The sequence below is a fragment of the Somniosus microcephalus genome, chromosome 9 (assembly GCF_052327205.1).
Source record: "Somniosus microcephalus isolate GS21.2 chromosome 9, FLI_Smic_1.0, whole genome shotgun sequence".
Lineage (NCBI taxonomy): Eukaryota > Metazoa > Chordata > Chondrichthyes > Squaliformes > Somniosidae > Somniosus > Somniosus microcephalus.
The window spans coordinates 79,238,412-79,256,091 of NC_140995.1; the positions used below are offsets into that span (position 1 = coordinate 79,238,412).

Below are 17,680 nucleotides of genomic sequence, written 5' to 3' on the forward strand. Positions count from 1 at the left end.
GAGGGGGGAGAGGGAGGGAGGGGGGAGGGAGAGGAGGGAGGGGAGAGGGAGGGAGAGAGGGAGGGGGAGGAGGGAGAGGGGGGGAGGAGAGGGAGGGAGGGAGAGGAGGGAGGGGGAGGGAGAGGGAGGGAGGGGGAGAGGGAGGGAGGGAGAGGAGAGGGAGGGAGAGAGGGAGGGGGAGGAGGGAGGAGGGGGAGGAGGGAGAGGGGGGGAGGGAGAGGGAGGGGGGAGGGAGGGGGAGGGAGAGGGAGGGAGAGGGAGGGAGGGGGGAGGGAGAGGGAGGGAGGGGGGAGGGGGAGGGAGGGGGGAGGGAGGGAGGGGGGAGGGAGAGGAAGGGAGGGGAGAGGGAGGGAGGGGAGAGGGAGGGAGGGGGGAGGGAGAGGGAGGGAGAGGGAGGGAGGGGGGAGGGAGAGGGAGGGAGGGGGGAGGGAGAGGGAGGGAGGGGAGAGGGAGGGAGAGGGAGGGGGGAGGAGAGGGAGGGAGAGGGAGGGAGGGGGGAGGAGAGGGAGGGAGGGGAGGAGGAGGGAGAGGGAGGGGGGAGGGAGGGGGGAGGGGGGGAGGGAGAGGGAGGGGGGAGAGGGGGAGAGGGAGGGGGGAGGGAGAGGGGAGGGAGAGGGAGGGAGGGGGAGGGAGGGGGGAGGGAGGGGGGAGGGAGAGGGAGGGAGAGGGAGGGAGGGGGGAGGGAGAGGAGGAGGGAGGGAGGGAGAGGGAGGAGGGGGGAGGGAGAGGGGAGGGAGGGGGAAGGGAGAGGGGAGGGAGAGGGGAGGGGGGAGAGGGAGGGGGGAGGGAGAGGGAGAGGGAGGGAGGGAGGGGGAGGGAGAGGGAGGGGGAGGGAGGAGGGAGGGGGGGGAGAGGGGGAGGGGGGAGGGAGGGGGAGGGAGCGGGAGGGAGGGAGGGGGGAGGGAGGAGAGGGAGGGAGGGGGAGGGAGGGAGGGAGGGGGGGGGAAGGGAGGGAGGGAGGGGGGAGAGAGGGACGGGGGGAGGGAGAGGGAGGGAGGGGGAGGGAGGGAGAGGAGGGAGGGGGAGGGAGGGAGGGGGGAGGGAGGGAGGGGGGAGGGAGAGGGGGGGAGGGAGAGGGAGGGGGGAGGGAGAGGGAGGGGGAGGGAGGGAGAGGGAGGGAGGAGGGGGAGGAGAGGGAGGGAGGGGGGGAGGGAGAGGGAGGAGGGGGGGGGGAGGGAGAGGGAGGGAGGGGGGGGAGAGGGGGAGGGAGAGGGAGGGAGGGAGGGGGGGAGGGAGAGGGGAGAGGGAGGGGGGAGGGGAGAGAGGGAAGGGAGAGGGAGGGAGGGGGGAGGGAGAGGGAGGAGGGAGGAGGGAGGAGGAGGGAGGGGGAGGGAGGGGGGAGGGAGAGGGGGGGGGAGAGGGAGGGGGGAGGGAGAGGAGGGAGGGAGGGGGGAGGGAGGGGAGGGGGAGGGGAGGGGGGGGGAGAGGGGAGGGGGGAGGGAGAGGGAGGGAGGGGGGAGGGAGGGAGGGGAGGGAGGGAGGGAGGGGGGGGGAAGGGGAGGGAGGGAGGGAGGGAGGGAGGGAGGGGAGGGAGAGGGAGGGAGGGGGGAGGGAGAGGGGAGGGAGGGGGGAGGGAGGGAGGGGGGAGGGGAGGGGGTGGAGGGAGGGGGGAGGGAGAGGGGGGGAGTGGGAGGAGGGTGGAGGGAGGGGAGGGGGGGAGGGGAGAGGGAGGGAGGGAGAGGGAGGGAGGAGGGGGGGGAGGGAGAGGAGGGAGGGGGGGAGAGGGTGGGGAGGGAGGGAGGGGGGGAGAGGGGGGGAGAGGGGGGGAGGGAGGGAGGGGGGATGGGAGAGGGGAGGAGAGAGGAGGGAGAGGGAGGGGGGAGGGAGAGGGAGGGAGAGGGGGGAGGGGGAGGAGGGGGAGGGAGGGAGGGGGAGGGAGGGGGGAGGGGGGAGGGAGAGGGAGGGGGGAGGGAGGGAGGGAGGGAGGGAGGGGGAGGGGAGGGAGGGAGGGGAGGGAGGGGGGAGGGAGGGGAGGGAGGGGGAGGGAGAGGGAGGGAGGGGGGAGGGAGAGGGAGGGGAGGGGGGAGGGGAGGGGGGAGGGAGGGAGGGGGGAGGGAGGGGAGGAGGGAGGGGGGGAGGGAGAGGGAGGGAGGGGGAGGGAGAGGAGGGAGGGGGAGGGAGGGAGAGAGGGGGAGGGAGAGGAGGGGAGGGGGGGGAGGGGGAGAGGGAGGGAGGGGAGAGGGGGGGGAGGGAGGGAGGAGGGGAGAGGGAGGGAGAGGGAGTGGGAAGGGAGGGGGGAGGGAGAGGGAGGGGGGAGGGAGGGAGGGGGGGGAGGGGGAGGGAGGGAGAGGGGGGGAGGGGAGGGAGGGAGGGAGAGGGAGGGAGGGGGGAGGGAGAGGGAGGGGGGAGGAGAGGGGGGAGGGGAGAGGAGGGGGAGGGAGGGGGGAGGGGGGAGGGAGAGGGGAGGGAGGGGGGAGGGTGGGAGGGGGGAGGAGGAGGGGAGGGGGAGGGAGGAGAGGGGAGGGAGGAGGGAGGGAGCGGGAGGGGGAGGGAGGGAGCGGGAGGGGGAGAGGGGGGGAAGGGGAGGGAGAGGGGGGAAGCGGGGAGGGAGGGGAGAGGGAGGGGAAGGGGAGGGAGGGGAAGGGGGAGGGGAGGGAGAGGGAGGGGAGGAGGCGGGGGGGAGGAGGCGGGGGGAGGAGGAGGGGGGGGGGAGGAGGAGGGGGGGGAGGAGGGGGGGGAGGGAGGCGGGGGGAGGGGGAGGCGGGAGGGGAGGGAGGCGGGGGGGGAGGGGAGGCGGCGGGGGGAGGGGAGGGGCGGGTGGAGGGGAGGGGGGCGGGGGGGAGGGGAGGAGGCGGGGGCGGGGGAGGGGAGGAGGCGGGGGGGAGGGGAGGAGGCGGGGGGGAGGGGAGGAGGCGGGGGGGAGGAGGCGGGGGGGGAGGGGAGGAGGCGGGGGGGGAGGGAGGAGGCGGGGGGGGGAGGGGAGGAGGCGGGGGGGAGGGGAGGAGGCGGGGGGGGAGGGGAGGAGGCGGGGGGGAGGGGAGGAGCGGGGGGGAGGGGAGGAGGCGGGGGGGGAGGGGAGGAGGCGGGGGGGGAGGGAGGAGGCGGGGGGGAGGGGAGGAGGCGGGGGGGGAGGGGAGGAGGCGGGGAGGAGGCGGGGGGGGAGGGGAGAGGCGGGGGGGAGGGAGGAGGGCGGGGGGGAGTGGAGGCGGGGGGAGGGGAGGAGGCGGGGGGAGGGGAGGAGGCGGGGGGAGGGGAGGAGGCGGGGGGGAGGAGGGGGAGGGGAGGAGGCGGGGGGAGGGGAGGAGGCGGGGGGAGGGGAGGAGGCGGGGGAGGGGAGGAGGCGGGGGGAGGGGAGGAGGCGGGGGGAGGGGAGGAGGCGGGGGAGGGAGGAGGCGGGGGGAGGGGAGGAGGCGGGGGGAGGGGAGAGGCGGGGGAGGGATGAGGCGGGGGGAGGGATGAGGCGGGGGGGGGAGGGGATGAGGCGGGGGGGGAGGGGATGAGGCGGGGGGGGATGGGGAGGAGGCGGGGGGGAGGGGAGGAGGCGGGGGGAGGGGAGGAGGCGGGGGGAGGAGGCGGGGTGAGGAGGCGGGGGGAGGGGGCGGGGGGAGGGGGCGGGGGGGAGGGGGCGGGGGGAGGAGGCGGGGGGAGGAGGCGGGGGAGGGGGCGGGGGAGGGGGGGCGGGGGGAGGGGGCGGGGGGAGGGGGGCGGGGGGAGGGGGCGGGGGGAGGGGGCGGGGGGAGAAAGGGATAGGAGGGTGAGAGGAGAATTAAATAGAATTATTCCCTCACTTCCAACGTCCCCACCTGACCAACAGAACCCGATTAGAACAGCTGTCGGTCTCTCTCCCTCTCCATAAAATACAACTACTTGCATTTATATAGCATATATATATTTAATTAATATTTAATTAATATAGTAGAACGTCCCAAGGCACTTCACAGGAGCGTTAGAAATTTGACACCGAGCCACACAAGGAGGTATTAGGACAGGTGACCAAAAGCTTGATCAAAAGATGGAGGTTTTAAGGAGCGTCTTAAAGAAAAAGAGAGGGGCAGGGAGGTTTCGGGAGAGATTTCCAAAGCTTAGGGCCTTGGCAGCTGTCAGGTTCACAAAATTTCAGCAGCCCCGAAGATTATTTGATTGAAGAAAACCTGGTTGGAATGTACTTTAAAAAGCCAGGACCTCAAAGATGGCTTTAGCCGGCCCCGTGGCAAAGGAGAAAGACAGCCTGTGTGAATATGATGAAAGGAGAATCTCCCAGCACTGGCTGACGAAAGGATTGGGAAAAAAACCAGCTTCTGAGTACTTAAGTACTTGAAGCTGTCAATCAACTGCGGTTAGGAGGTTTCAACACGGAACAAAGGACTCTGTTTGCACAAGCCCTCAGCAGTGTTGACTCAAGGGCTTAAGTGGTTGCTGTCAATCAAGTTGCGAATGGGCTGTAAACCACACGACAAAGGATTGTTTACACGAGCACTCGAGGATTGTTTACCTAGCACTTAAGAAACCAGCGGAACATTTCAAAATTGGGACAGCTCCATTCACAAACCAGTTAAACGAATGGGAAACGCATTATAGCCGCATTCAACCCATTACGGTCAATGGGGACAGATCGGTCTCTTTTGTGTAATCCAGATACGTCTAGATTTGGGTGCGAAGATAAGGGCTCCCAATGGGGTATAAAGATCGCCCCTCAGGAAGCCATTCTCTCTCTCTACCGCCTCGCCTCCGGTGTCCTGCCTCCAAGAGGATCGTCACAGCCCGCCCAAAGAAGTGGAATACCCGCAGTTACTTTTGAATTACTGGGGCATCTCTGCTTCGGGTGGTGAAAAATCCAAGGCAGACCGCAGGGCACGGAGCAGGCGTCTCAACATCGTAGACTGGTGAGCATAAACTTTCTGGCCCATTACAAGGCAACCTAGATAGGTATAAGGGGTGGGAACTAAAGGGGAATTATGTTAAATTGTAATTTTAGTAAATTTTCCCTCGATGTGTCCGTCTTTTCTCCTCCCCGTTAAGTAAAAGTGTGCTGTATTCATAATTATTTTCACTGTATAGCAATTTATTCTTCATTTCAATAAAACATTGGTTTTTCTTTGCACCAAACTACTGGTCTCGTTTTGTCTATATCGCTACTGAAATAAGTCCGGCGGTCAGAACCAAAGGGGAAGCGATTCGAACCGCACGGGGCTGGAACAGCTCAGACACACGGCTGACTGACCAGGCAAAAACCCCAAACCAAAACCCCTCCCCTTACACAGCTGAAGGCACGGCCGCCAATGGTGGAGCGACTAAAATCAGGGATGCTCAAGAGGCCAGAAATGGAGGAATCATAGAATGGTTACAGCACAGGAGGCCATTCAGTCTGTCGAGCCAGTGGCAGCTCTCTGCAAGAGCACTTCAGCTAGTCCCACTCCCTCGCCCTTTCCCCGTAGCCTTGCAAATTTTTCTCCTTCAGGTACTTATCCAGTTCCCTTTTGAATGCCACGATCGAGTCTGCCTCCACCACCCTTTCATGCAGTGCATTCCAGATGCTAACCACTTGCTGCGTAAAAATGTTTTTCCTCATGTTGCCTTTGGTTCTTTTGCCAATCACGTTAAACCTGTGTCCTCTGGTTCTTGACCCTTCTGCCAATGGGAACAGTTTCTATTTACTCTGTCCAGACCCCTCATCATTTCGAACACCTCTATCAAATCTCCTCTCAACCTTCTCTGCTCGAAGACCAACCCCAGCTTCTCTAGTCTATCCACGTAACTGAAGTCCCACAGCCCTGGAATCATTCTCGTAAATCTATTCTGCACCCTCTCTAAGGCCTTCACATCCATGCTGAAGTGCGGTGCCCAGAATTGGACACAATACTCCAGCTGAGGCCTAACCAGTGTTTTATAAAGGCTCATTGTAACTTCCTTGCTTTTGTACTCTGTGCCTCCACCTATGAAGCCCAGGATCCCGTATACTTTTTTAACCGCTTTCTCAACCTGCCCTGCCACCTTCAACGATTTGTGCACATACACCCCCAAGGTCTCTCTGTTAATGCACCCCCTTTAGAATTGTACCCTTTAGTTTATATTGCCTCTCCTCGTTCTTCCTACCAAAATGTATCACTTTGCACTTTTCTGTGTTAAATTTCATCGGCCACCTGTCCGCCCATTTCACCAGCCTGTCTGTGTCTTCCTGAAGTCTATCACTCTCCTCCTCACTGTTCACTATACTTCCAAGGAGCGCAGGGTTGTATGGCTGGAAGAGACGAGAGATAGGGAGGGGCGAGACCATGGAGGGATCTGAAAACAAGGATGATTATTTTAAAACAGAGGCATTGCTTAACCGGGAGCACAGGGGTGATGGGTGAATGGGACTTCGGGTGAGTTAAGATACGGACAGCAGTTTTGGATGACCTAAAGTTTAGGGAGGGTAGAAAAGTGGGAGGCTGGCCAGGAGTGCATTGGAATAGTCAAGTCTAGAGGTAACAAAGACATGGATGAGGGTTTCAGCAGTGGATGAGCTGAGGCAAGGGCGGAGACGGGAGATGTTACACAGGTGAAAGCTGGCGGTCTTGGTGATGAAACAGATATGTGGCCAGAGGCTCAGCTCAGGGTCAAATAAGACATCAAGGTTGTGAACAGTCTAGTTCAGCTTCAGACAGTTTGTCAGGGAGAGGGTTGGAGTCTGTGGCTAGGCAACAGAGTTTGTGGCAGGATCTGAAGACAATGGCTTCGGCTTTCCCGATATTTAGTTGGAGGAATTTTCTGCTCATCCAGTACTGGATGTCGGACAAGCAGCATGACAAACAAGTCAGTGACAGTGGAGGGGTCGCGAGAGGTGGTGGTGAGATAGAGCTGGGTGTTGTCAGGTCTGGAATCTGACATTGTGTTTACAGATGATGTTGCCGAGGGGAAGCATGTAGATGAGAAACACAGTCGGCAATCAAGGCATTATGTGGAAAAAAAATACATACACATTTCACAAAAAAACTCAGATTTTGATGTCAAAAGCTACACCTCGTATATAGAGCAAAAAGAACACCTGTCCAGGCTAGAATTTTAATGGAATCCTAGTTAAGCATGGAATTGTTAGCATAAGTTGGCAAGCATGATTCTTGTTCTATTGGTAATCTTTCTCCTTTATCCAATGACTGTAGTGATCCATGAAAAAAAGATAATTCAGGAAACATGCTTGCTTGAAAATATATTTGCCAAATTACTGTCACTACCTTAGAATGGCAACGATGTGTTCAGAGGTTCATGAGAATATTACCCAAATTATCCTTTTGGCCTGTCAGAAATATACACGTGCCAATGGAATGTGTAATTACAGGAAACCTTGAGATATCCGGCACCGACCTGTTGCCGTCCCATCAAAACTGCCGGACAAACCAGCGGTAATGTTAAAACATACGGAGCTTTGAGCTCCGTATCTAGCAACAAACGCTTCTGAACAGTCGGCTGTAGCTTGCAAGCGTCTCTGTAGCCAAGCAACAGCTTTAGCTAGACCTTGCAGAGCCTGACTGGTGAAAAAAAAGCAACGAAAAGAAAAAAAAACTTACTGAACTGACTCCTGAATTTTGCCGGTGGATCGAGCATTCCGGACAGTTATCCTCCGGATAAACCAAAGTTTCCTGTATGCTGTGAAATTGGTTAATCGCATGCTACTCACAATTTTGGGGATCGCTACCTCTCTTTCCTCCTTCAAGACGCTCCTTAAAACCTACCTCATTGACCAAGCTTTTGGTCACCTGCCCTAATTTCTCCTTATGTGGCTCAGTGTCAAATTTTTTGTCTTAATATACTCCTGTGCAGCGCCTTGGGACATTTTACTACGTTAAAGGTTCTATATAAATACAAATTGTTGTTGTAATTTATCTAACAAATCAACTAATGACACTTCACCCAAAAAAAAATAATTTGTTAATTTATACAAAGGTCACGAGTTGATGAGAAACAAAACATACCTGGATATTGAATTGGTCCAATATCGTATTCAGTTCCTCTTTCTTTGTGGAAACAAGATGCCCTACAGAAAATAGACATATCAAATAGTGAAAATGATAGCCTATTGAAACTGCATAATGAGCATATAAAATTTTCACTGAAAACCAACATATAAATTGGTATTTTATATGGCAAGTACAAAACGCAACATCTCTTCCATTTACTCAACTGATGCAAGGAAGCTGATAAAATGAGTAACGCCCTACTAAATAAAGTATAATAGAAATGTCAAATTTAAAAAAATTATTTGACCAAAGGGATGTTCACATTTCCCTTAATTTTGTCCCATTCTTCCTATCTAACATTATTAGATGATTTCCTATTTTCCCCTCTCCCAAATCAGAAGGCAGGAATATCCCAGTGTATAACGAATTAGAACAAATTGGAAGAATTACAATTATTCAAAGTATCTAAATACATTCTACTGTACTAATTTGTTTCAAAGGCTGATTTTTCCACTACTTGTAAAATAAGTAACATCATCACAAATAGCCGGTTTACAGAAAGTCAGACTATCTATTTTACCCGATTGACTTTTCAATCTGTACTGTCTAATTCCATCCCCAGAAATCCGTTGTTCCACGATGACAGCCTCTCCATATTTATCAGGTTTAAAAGCATCAGGTCCTCTGTTTCTCAAGGTTATTGAAATATCTGCAGAACTGCAAATACAAAACGTTAGGAATTAAAATTAAAAATCTTAATAATCATCATTACTTTCAAACACTCTGTCACCAAACCAGTTTTTTATTACAAAAGCAAAATACTGCAGATGCTGGAAATCTGAACTGACTGATACCTGGGATGGCAGGAATGACGTATGAGGAGAGATTGGGTCGATTAGGCTTATATTCGCTGGAGTTTAGAAGACTGAGAGGGTATCTCATTGAAACTTATAAAATTCTAACAGGACTAGACAGACTAGGTGCAGGAAGGATGTTCCCAATGGCGGGGGAGTCCAGAACCAGGGATCACAGTCTAAAGATAAGGGATAAGCCATTTAGGACTGAGATGAGGAGGAATTTCTTCACCCAGAGAGTGGTGAACCTGTGGAATTCTCTACCACAGAAGGCAGTTGAGGCCAACTTATTAAATATATTCAAGAAGGAATTAGATATATTTCTTAAGGCTAAAGGGATCAAGGGGTATGGGGAGAAAGCAGGGACAGGGTACTGAATTTGGATGATCAGCCATGATCTCATTAAATGGCGGAGAAGGCTCGAGGGGCCGAATGGCCTACTCCTGCTCCTATCTTCTATGTTTCTATGTAAAACAGAAAATGCTGGAAATACTCAGGTCAGGCAGCATCTGTGGAGAGAGAAACAGAGTTAACATTTCAGGTCGATGACCTTTAATCAGAGTTTTTTTATTAAATGGACTAATCAAATTTGCCACCGTAGTTTTAAATGGTGTTCCAGACAGTGAAATAAAATTGGAAAAAGACCAGGTGTAGCACTCTGCATAGTGTTTTAGCTGATGTGGCTTTATCTCCTCTCTCCCCCTGTACGTACACGTTACATAAAGCACCTGTATGGCCCACAAAGATAAAAGATTAGGAATCCTTGTATTGCACTGCAGAACATACAGATTGCTTCTGATTCCAGAGAGCTTGTTGATAAGGAGTATTGTGCTTGATAATGTAGCTTGGAAATATAAACAAAGAGGGCTTACACTTGGTCATTTTGCAGACTCCTGATTTTTTTAAAGCATTTCTTTGATCAGATTTGCTCATTCTTTTTTTTGTTTTAGAAAGGAAAATGCTAAAGGTAGAAATTAAATGTTTCAGTAATCAACTACCACATTCGAGCTACACAAAGAACTTGAGTAAAATGAATGATTAAACCTTACTTTTGACCATTTTTTACAAATCCTTTTATAGAGTAGCCTCTATTCGTGGCAGTAGCTTTCCCTCCAAGCCCTACAATGAGGGCCGTCAGTACAGCACTCTTTCCACCTAAAGACAGACAAGAACAAGATTTTAGAAGATTTTTTTTGCATCAATCTTGCTCTAATCTATTTCAGAAAGATAGTTTCACAACTCCCGTGAGTATACTGCTGTGTAAAATAGCTTGCAGAAGGTCTTGAAGATCAGATATTATTGAAATACCTGTAGTACAATATAGTTAAACACAAAGAAAAACATTAAAATGGTGGAAAGCTGAAATAGAAAATACACAGCAGTTCATCAGAAAAAAAAATTGATGTTTAGGGTGAAGAACCTTTTAACTGTAGGCTGGTTCTTGCATCATATGGAGGCATTGGGCATAAGTCACAGGCCAGAAACAGACAGAAGGTAACACGATGGAGCACAGTGTCACCTATTCAGGAGACTTAAAGTACAAATGGTAAGTATGCATACCTTACAGCTTATAACTGACACCCAGGTGTGAAAAAGCTGGCATAACCGACAAATCGTGACACAGGAAGTGAGCGTGACACAAGCAGGAAGTGTGTATATAGGACCAAGGCATGCAGATGTAATTCATTCCCCATTTAAAGGCATACATTATGTCCCTGTTTTTGTATAATACTTTGATTTTATATTATTTATGCAGTTCAACAGTAAAAATGATAAGGAAAACTTTTTTTTTTACACGAGTGGTTAGGATTTAGAATGCACTGCTTGATAGGGTGGATACAGATTCAATAGTAGCCTTCAAAAGTGAACAGGATAAATACTTGAATGAGAAAAAATTGCAGGGATATGGGGGAAAAGAGTGGAGTGGGCTGTGCTGCACTGTTCTATTATTCTACGATAATTCAGTAGAATTGATTGCAGCGTAGGAGTTTCTTTGTGGTACAGGCTGAAGAGCTGGGAGGCGCAAAACTGGGGAACTGAGGCAATACAGCACCATCACTAGCAGGAGGGTATAATGACAGCATGACAAGTTTCCACAGCCAGTTTACATTCTAAATGTGGAGATTGGAATTTATAATGGCAAAGCTGCCACAAAAGTATGACAACCGGAAGTAAGGTTTCGTAGACAGGAAGCTTGCGTAGGTGTAATATTTTCAAGATATTACAGATGATGGATATATATCTATTATTACATGTCTATTCAATGGAAATTTAGAATTAGATTATGTAATAGAGAATGAGTAGCAGCCACAAAAATGTCATGGGTTGTAAGCAAATCTTCTGTACAAAACAGATTACAATTAGGATTTTTCAAAACCAGAATATATAGTGCATTGGTCAGGTTAAAAATGACACCAAAGGTAAACCAGAAAAGACTGCTTGAAGATACAAATTAAACATCGGTAGATAAAAGGAAACCATGACAGAAGTACAATGGTAAAAGAAGCTAACAGTTGACAACACTTACTTCCATTGTTTCCAACCACAAAGTTCACATTGGGTCCAAACTTAAATGGTCCAAGGCAAGCATGGCACATAAAATTTTTCAATGAAATACTTTCAATTATTCCTACATCACCTTCATTCTGAAACAAAAAAACCCAGATTAGATCTGTACAAACTGAACAGCTGGCAAGAAATGAATAGGATAATATTGCTGTTGCTCAAGCAGGCAGAATACCAATTATCTCCTCAAAAAAATAGCTGCAGATCTTGTTCCACCTTCCCTCTAGCAATATAAGTTCCAGATATCAAATGGCAAATTTAGAATGGCATTCTGAAAACCAGTTATTAAGGACAGTGGCTCTAATCATTAAAAAACATGAAAAATTCTGCTGCTGCTTAAAGCTTCTTTAATTATTGTAATTTCCTCAGCCCCCAAATGAGACACTATTCTTGGCAGCTGGAAGGATACTGGTATTCGTACTGAGGAATCATGAGTGGCGTTTGGGAAATCAAAAGTCTCATGTTTCCCCAGCTGCAACACTTCATTCTTCTGCCAAGGTGTGAACTGCTGCATTTAATGTATCGAACATTTGAAATGCATCAGCACAATAGTAACAGAAACCTTGATTCCCTTCCGGTTACTAAATGAATTCGTCAAAATAGCTTTAATCACAACAGTCTTGCATCATACAGATTTAGCTCAGAGTTAATGTTAATAACTAAACCTCTGTTGCACTTGAAATTGATTTACAAAACATTTTACAAACACCTGAAGGTAAAACTTTTGTAACATAATACCACATATGTGACCATCACTATTTATCGTCTTCAGCCACATTATAGACACACAAATGAAAACTGGAATACCCTTACAGGTGTGGTGCTTTGTATAAAATCTGCCCATAGATCTTTGGAAAGTGTTGTATGTCAGTTTCAAGGATAATGTTTTTTTTTAATAAGCTAAACACCAAGGATACATATCCAGAAGGAAAGAGACTACTACCTAGGCAAGACAATAATGATAGGAGAAATGAAAGGTCAAAGACTGAAAACAAGGCCAAGCAAAGGATAGCTAAATGATTTAAGGAATTAGGCAAGATTACCAATTAGACTGGCATTAGTAACAGCACATGACAGGCAACATTGGTGCAGGGCTGTACTCACAGTTACGCAACACCAGACATGATAAAGACATCGAGCATACAATGCAGTACTAGTATCACTGCAGTACCACACATTTACTCTCAGGTTGCTTCAGAATCAATGTGATCAGGATTTTTTACACCAACTGCTTCTTTCACAAATTGTGCCTTTTTGCTTATCCAACCTTATTAGATTATATATTTTTATATATCTGGATCTTGAAGGAGTCCAGTGTGTAGCATTTCACTATGTATGGTTTTATTGCTCTTATTTATTCAGAGAAACTAAACATGCAAAATGGGTAAAGCTATCCGGGACTGTTGTTCTATAATCAGACACTGGGGGAGGTGCACAGAAACAATGCACCTGTACTGGCTATTTTGCTTCCTTATGGGGAAGCGTCACACTTAGACAATCCAGCCTGTACTAATGATGAATAATTTACCAAGAGTGAATTTGGAAGGCTGTCTGCACTTTGTCCATTAGTTGTTGCAGTTTTCCCATTAGTCCTGTTGGCTTCTTCTGTATCACATTCCTTTATGTTTTCAGTTTTGATTCTCTTTGTGGGTAGTATTCCTTCAGAAAGGTCTTCTTTTCGTTTTGACATGCTAAATGGCCAGACTCTAAAAATACAAAAATGACAGCAAATCATTAACAATGTGAAGTTAAATTTCTCCTAGTGCTTGTCAATTTGAAGTCTAATGTGTCTGTACTTTATTGATGCCAGCTTTCAGTACTGAGACTCAGTGGACGATTTCCAGAGGATCGGAATATATCCAGAGGATCGGAATACAATCTTCCAGTTATTGGAATGAATTTAGATTTATTCTGACTGCACCCTTTGTCATTACAGCAAAGAAATGTATTAATCTTTTAAGTCTCAGCCCCTTTCACTCTTTTGAGGTATGTTCTCAAACTGACTTCTAACGTCAGTTACTGCCTTGGGCACCCAGCTCTTCCAGTTGCCACTGACAGTTGCGTAAGAATCTATACTATAAATGGCATTGCGCAAGCTTAAACATTTCTCTTATTGGAAAGACACTTCTGGTGGGGTCTCCTTTTTGCCCTTTTATTTATCAAATCGGGCTATGGAACTGAACACAGATGCATAATGCTGAAGATTTCGAACAATGTGCTTGCAGGGTCAACAAGTGAACAAAGGGGATGCTGGTAAGGACTACTTCCCAGTGCACACCAAAATACTTGGATCAGAATTTGGTGCGGCACACTGTAGCACATATTCACAATGCCGCGGAATGCAGGGATGTTAGTTTGATCCATCCAAGTCCATTATTGCTCCTGCTCTGCTGTGAGGCATCCCCCAGGTTTTGGGAACGAGGGGACAGAACCTGATGGAAGTTTCCAACACACTGCTCCAACACGCCCTGTATAGATAGTCAAGAGCAGCATTGGTGGTACTCGGAGTCCTGATCTCTCAGACAGGTGGTGTGCACGATGTGGAAAAAGACTTGAATTTATATAGCACTTTTCATGACCACTGGATGTCCCAAAGCACTTTACAGCCAATGAAGTACTTTTTGAAGTGTCGTCACTGTTGTAATGTAGGAAACGTGGCAGCCAATTTGCACACAGCAAGCTCCCACAAACAGCAATGTGATAATGTCTGGAAAATCTGTCTTAAGTGATGTTGATTGAGGGATAAATATTGACCAAGACACCGGGGATAACTCCCATCTCCTATTCAAAATTGCACCATAAGATCTTTTACATCCACCTGAGGATTAGTTTAACGTCTCATCCGAAAGACGGCACCTCCGACAGTGCAGCACTCCCTCAGTACTGCACTGGAATGTCAGGCTAGATTTATGTGCTCAAGTCTCTGGAGTGGGACTTGAACCCACAACCTTCTGACTCAGAGGCGAGGGTGCTACCAATTGAGGGAAATTCGGCAAAGGAAAAATGGGAAAAATACAGGGCGTCAGCCGGAGCTCAGTGGGAAGGCAGAAACCAGAAGAAACAACTAATAGAGCATAAGTATAGTAATCACAATTATATGTGTGAAATAGTTTACTGATATTCACTTGCAAACAGTATACTTTAAAAAAAACATAAGAAGCGTCTCTATTACAAAAGCCTTCATATCTATGAAGTTACTCCAACACACCTTTACCCGAGTTGGTTCATGAAAGATCAGTGGCCAACATTGAAGGAGTCAAGGGAGCAGCTGGTGGGTTTGCCAGGAGATGAGTTTAATGAGAGCTGGAGAAGAAAGAAATGGTTAGTGGGTGGGAGATGTTAGAGCAATGAATGGAAGTGTTGTAGTAGACAAAGGCAGCTAAACAATTTTGGACTTGAGCAGGCAGTTAAACTGCTGCACTCAACATTCTCCCCTAAAGTCCCACCAAAATAGAATAAACAGAAAGACATTCATCTTTAGCAGTTTGTGGGACACTGCGGTATAAATTTCTGGCCTGCACTAAATACGCTCTTGGGTTCAGCATCACCAGGATCTTCTGTAAGCAAGTCCTACATCTCATGGTCACAAATTTACCTTTACCGTAAATATCTATTCTTACAGTAACGTGACCCCTCGTTGTGTGCAGTGGATATTGTAATCTCACACATATCCTCACGTGCATTTCTCCTATTTTCCGGAAATTGGACTGATTACCACCCCATCTCCAACCTCCCTTTCCTCTCCAAATTCCTTGAATGTGCTGTCGCCTCCCAGCTTTCCCAGAACTCAATGTTTGAATCCCTCCAGTTTTCCACCCCTGCCACAGTACCAAAACGGCTCTTATCAAAGTCACAAATGACATCCTATGTGACCGTGACCGCTGTAAGCTATCCCTCCTCGTCCTTCTCGAACTGTCTGCAGCCTTTGACACGGCTGACCACACCATCATCCTCCTCCAACGCCTCTCCACCATCGTCCAGCTGGGTAGGACTGCCCTCACCAACTTCCATTCTTATCTATCCAGAGAATCAACTGCAATGGCTTCTCTTCCCGCTCTCGCATAGTTACCTCTGATGCCACCCCCCACCCTCCACCAACCCCACCAGGATCTTTCCTTGGCCCCTTATTTTTCATCTACATGCTGCCCCTCAGCGATATCATCAGAAAACACAGTGTCAGGTTCCGCACAATTGCTGACAACACTCAGCTCTACATCACCACCATCTCTCTCGACCACTCCACCATCTCTAAATTGTCCGAAAGCTTGCCCGACATCCAGTACTGGATGAACAGAAATTTCCTCCAACTAAATATTAGGAAGACTAAAGCCATTGTCTCTGGTCCCTGCCATAAACTCCATCCCTCTCCTTGGCAACTATCTGAGGCTGAACCAGACTGTTCACAACCTTGGGGTCATATTTGACCCCAAGATGAGCTTCCGACCACATATCCACTCCATCACTAAGATCGCCTACTTCCACTTCAGTAACATCGCCCGATTCTGCCCCTGACTCAGCTCATCTGCCGCTGAAACCCTCATCCATGCCTTTGTTTCCTCTAGACTTGACTATTCCAACGCACTCCTGGCCAGCCTTCCATCTTCCACCCTCCATAAACTTAAGGCCATCCAAAACTTTGCTGGCCATATCCTAAGTCCTGTTCACCCATCACCCCTGTCCTCGCTGACCTACAGTGGCTCTCATCTTTGTTTACAAATCTCTCCACGGCCTCACCCCTCCTATCCAGTCCAAGATATCTGCACTCCCCCAATTCTGGCCTCTTGCACATCCCAGATTGTAGTCGCTCCACCAACGGCAGCTGTGCCTTCAGTTGCCGAGGCCCTATGCTCTGGGATTCCCTCCCTAAATCTCTGCACCTTGCTACCTCTTTCCTCCTTTAAGACTCTTCTTAAAACCTACCTCTTTGGCCAAGTTTTCAGTTATCTCTTCTAATATCTCCTTGTGGCTCGGTGTCAAATTTTGTTTGATAACCATCCTGTGAAACTCCTTGAGACGTTTTACTACGTTAAAGGCACTATAGAAATGCAAGCTGTTGTTGATCACGACTCTAGTGAGATGCAGCCAACTGTAAACCCAAAAGCTTGTTTACTTTACATGTAACATATGAACAGAACAGTTTTCAGTGAAATTCAGTCTCGTTCTTTTTGTTCAGAGAAGGGCATAACTTGGAAACGGCGCAAACGATTGAAGAAATTCACACGTAGTATTGTTTCAATGGAATACCATCGCAGTTATGTGAGAATCGCCTTGGTATAAAACAGCACAACGCTGCTCCTATGCCATACTTATGCAGAAACTTTCCAGGAAGTGACGGGCAATTATCTCTACATAATAAAAAATACCTGGAATAGCCACAGCAGCCAATGGATGGAAGCCAGAAAGAGAAGTAGAGTTGTGCTGTCTTGAAACAATGCTTCCCCAAAGGATTGTCAGAAAGTCAGCACAGCAGCTGAATTACTTACATCACTCTCCTTAACTCACAGCATGAGTTACAACACATTTGGCCCACAATTTACCAGTGCATTACAACCCTTCAAATCAAACATGTACACTGTACGTGTGACATTTCCACATTAGCCATCATTATGGCTTCTCAGTCTGTCATTTGTACACAATCAGATCCTTTTGTGAAAGTAATTAACATAATGATACTCTTGACCTCTACCTGGCATTCTCTTCTTCTCTCCCTGGTGTTCATTCCTGTCTGTTTTGGTTACTGCTATGAAAGGGCTCTCCCAATATTCTGCAAACATGCACTTGTCTTACTCTTTCAAATGCTGACTGACCTTCTGTTTATTTCCAAGATTTTCTGTTTTTAATTTCAGATTTCTAGTATTGCCTGTTTGCTAAAAAATTTAATCCCCTGCAAATTAAATGATAATCTGCAGACAGTTACAGGATTGAGGATACTCAAGCTTGTAGGACCACCACTACATAGCATAGAGAACTTTAGTCTGTAATACATACAAACCAAGATCTTAAAGATAAAAAGGAAAGTTACCCACACACTACATAATGGGGCAGTAATTCCTCCCCAAACACGTGAGTACGGAAGGGGTACTCACGCGTCTGGCCGGAGGAAATGCCAGTTTTCAGCATGCACAGCGCATGCGCTGAAAACCGGCATTTCCTCTCCTCTAACCCAAGAGGTGAAGAGGCTAGCGCGTGCGCTGTAGGGGGCAGCGCGTGCGCTGTAGGGTGCAGCGCGTGCGTCTTGGATTTCCTCTGTTTTGGGGGATTTGCGCATGTGTAAAGGCCTCCGGTCTTTACGCTTGTAAAAAGCACACGTAAGTATTTATTTTTACAGGTAAGTGGTGTTTTAGTGCAATTTAGAATTTTTTTTCCCCCACAGGTTTATTATTTTAA

General features: G+C 49.5%; 1 protein-coding gene across 6 annotated transcripts in view; it reads right to left on the bottom strand.

Moving 5' to 3' along the window:
• The window catches only part of LOC147112491 (structural maintenance of chromosomes protein 6-like), a 157,480-nt gene that overhangs the window by 134,536 nt on the left and 5,264 nt on the right, over nt 1-17,680 (bottom strand). For 4 of the 6 annotated variants that reach the window (XR_015079511.1, XM_085996790.1, XM_085996791.1 and 1 more), the window contains exons 2-7: nt 14,502-14,596; nt 12,822-12,999; nt 11,256-11,373; nt 9,778-9,883; nt 8,455-8,591; nt 7,890-7,951 (exon numbers count right to left, since the gene is read on the bottom strand). Coding sequence is in view for 5 of the 6 variants with exons in the window: in XM_085996790.1 (XP_085852916.1) it covers nt 7,890-7,951; nt 8,455-8,591; nt 9,778-9,883; nt 11,256-11,373; nt 12,822-12,983 (585 nt within the window). In the remaining variant the exon portion in view is untranslated. Of the gene's footprint in view, nt 1-7,889; nt 7,952-8,454; nt 8,592-9,777; nt 9,884-11,255; nt 11,374-12,821; nt 13,000-14,501; nt 14,597-16,213; nt 16,380-17,680 lie in introns of all 6 variants that reach the window. The other 2 variants (XM_085996787.1, XM_085996788.1) reach the window with 2 other exon arrangements.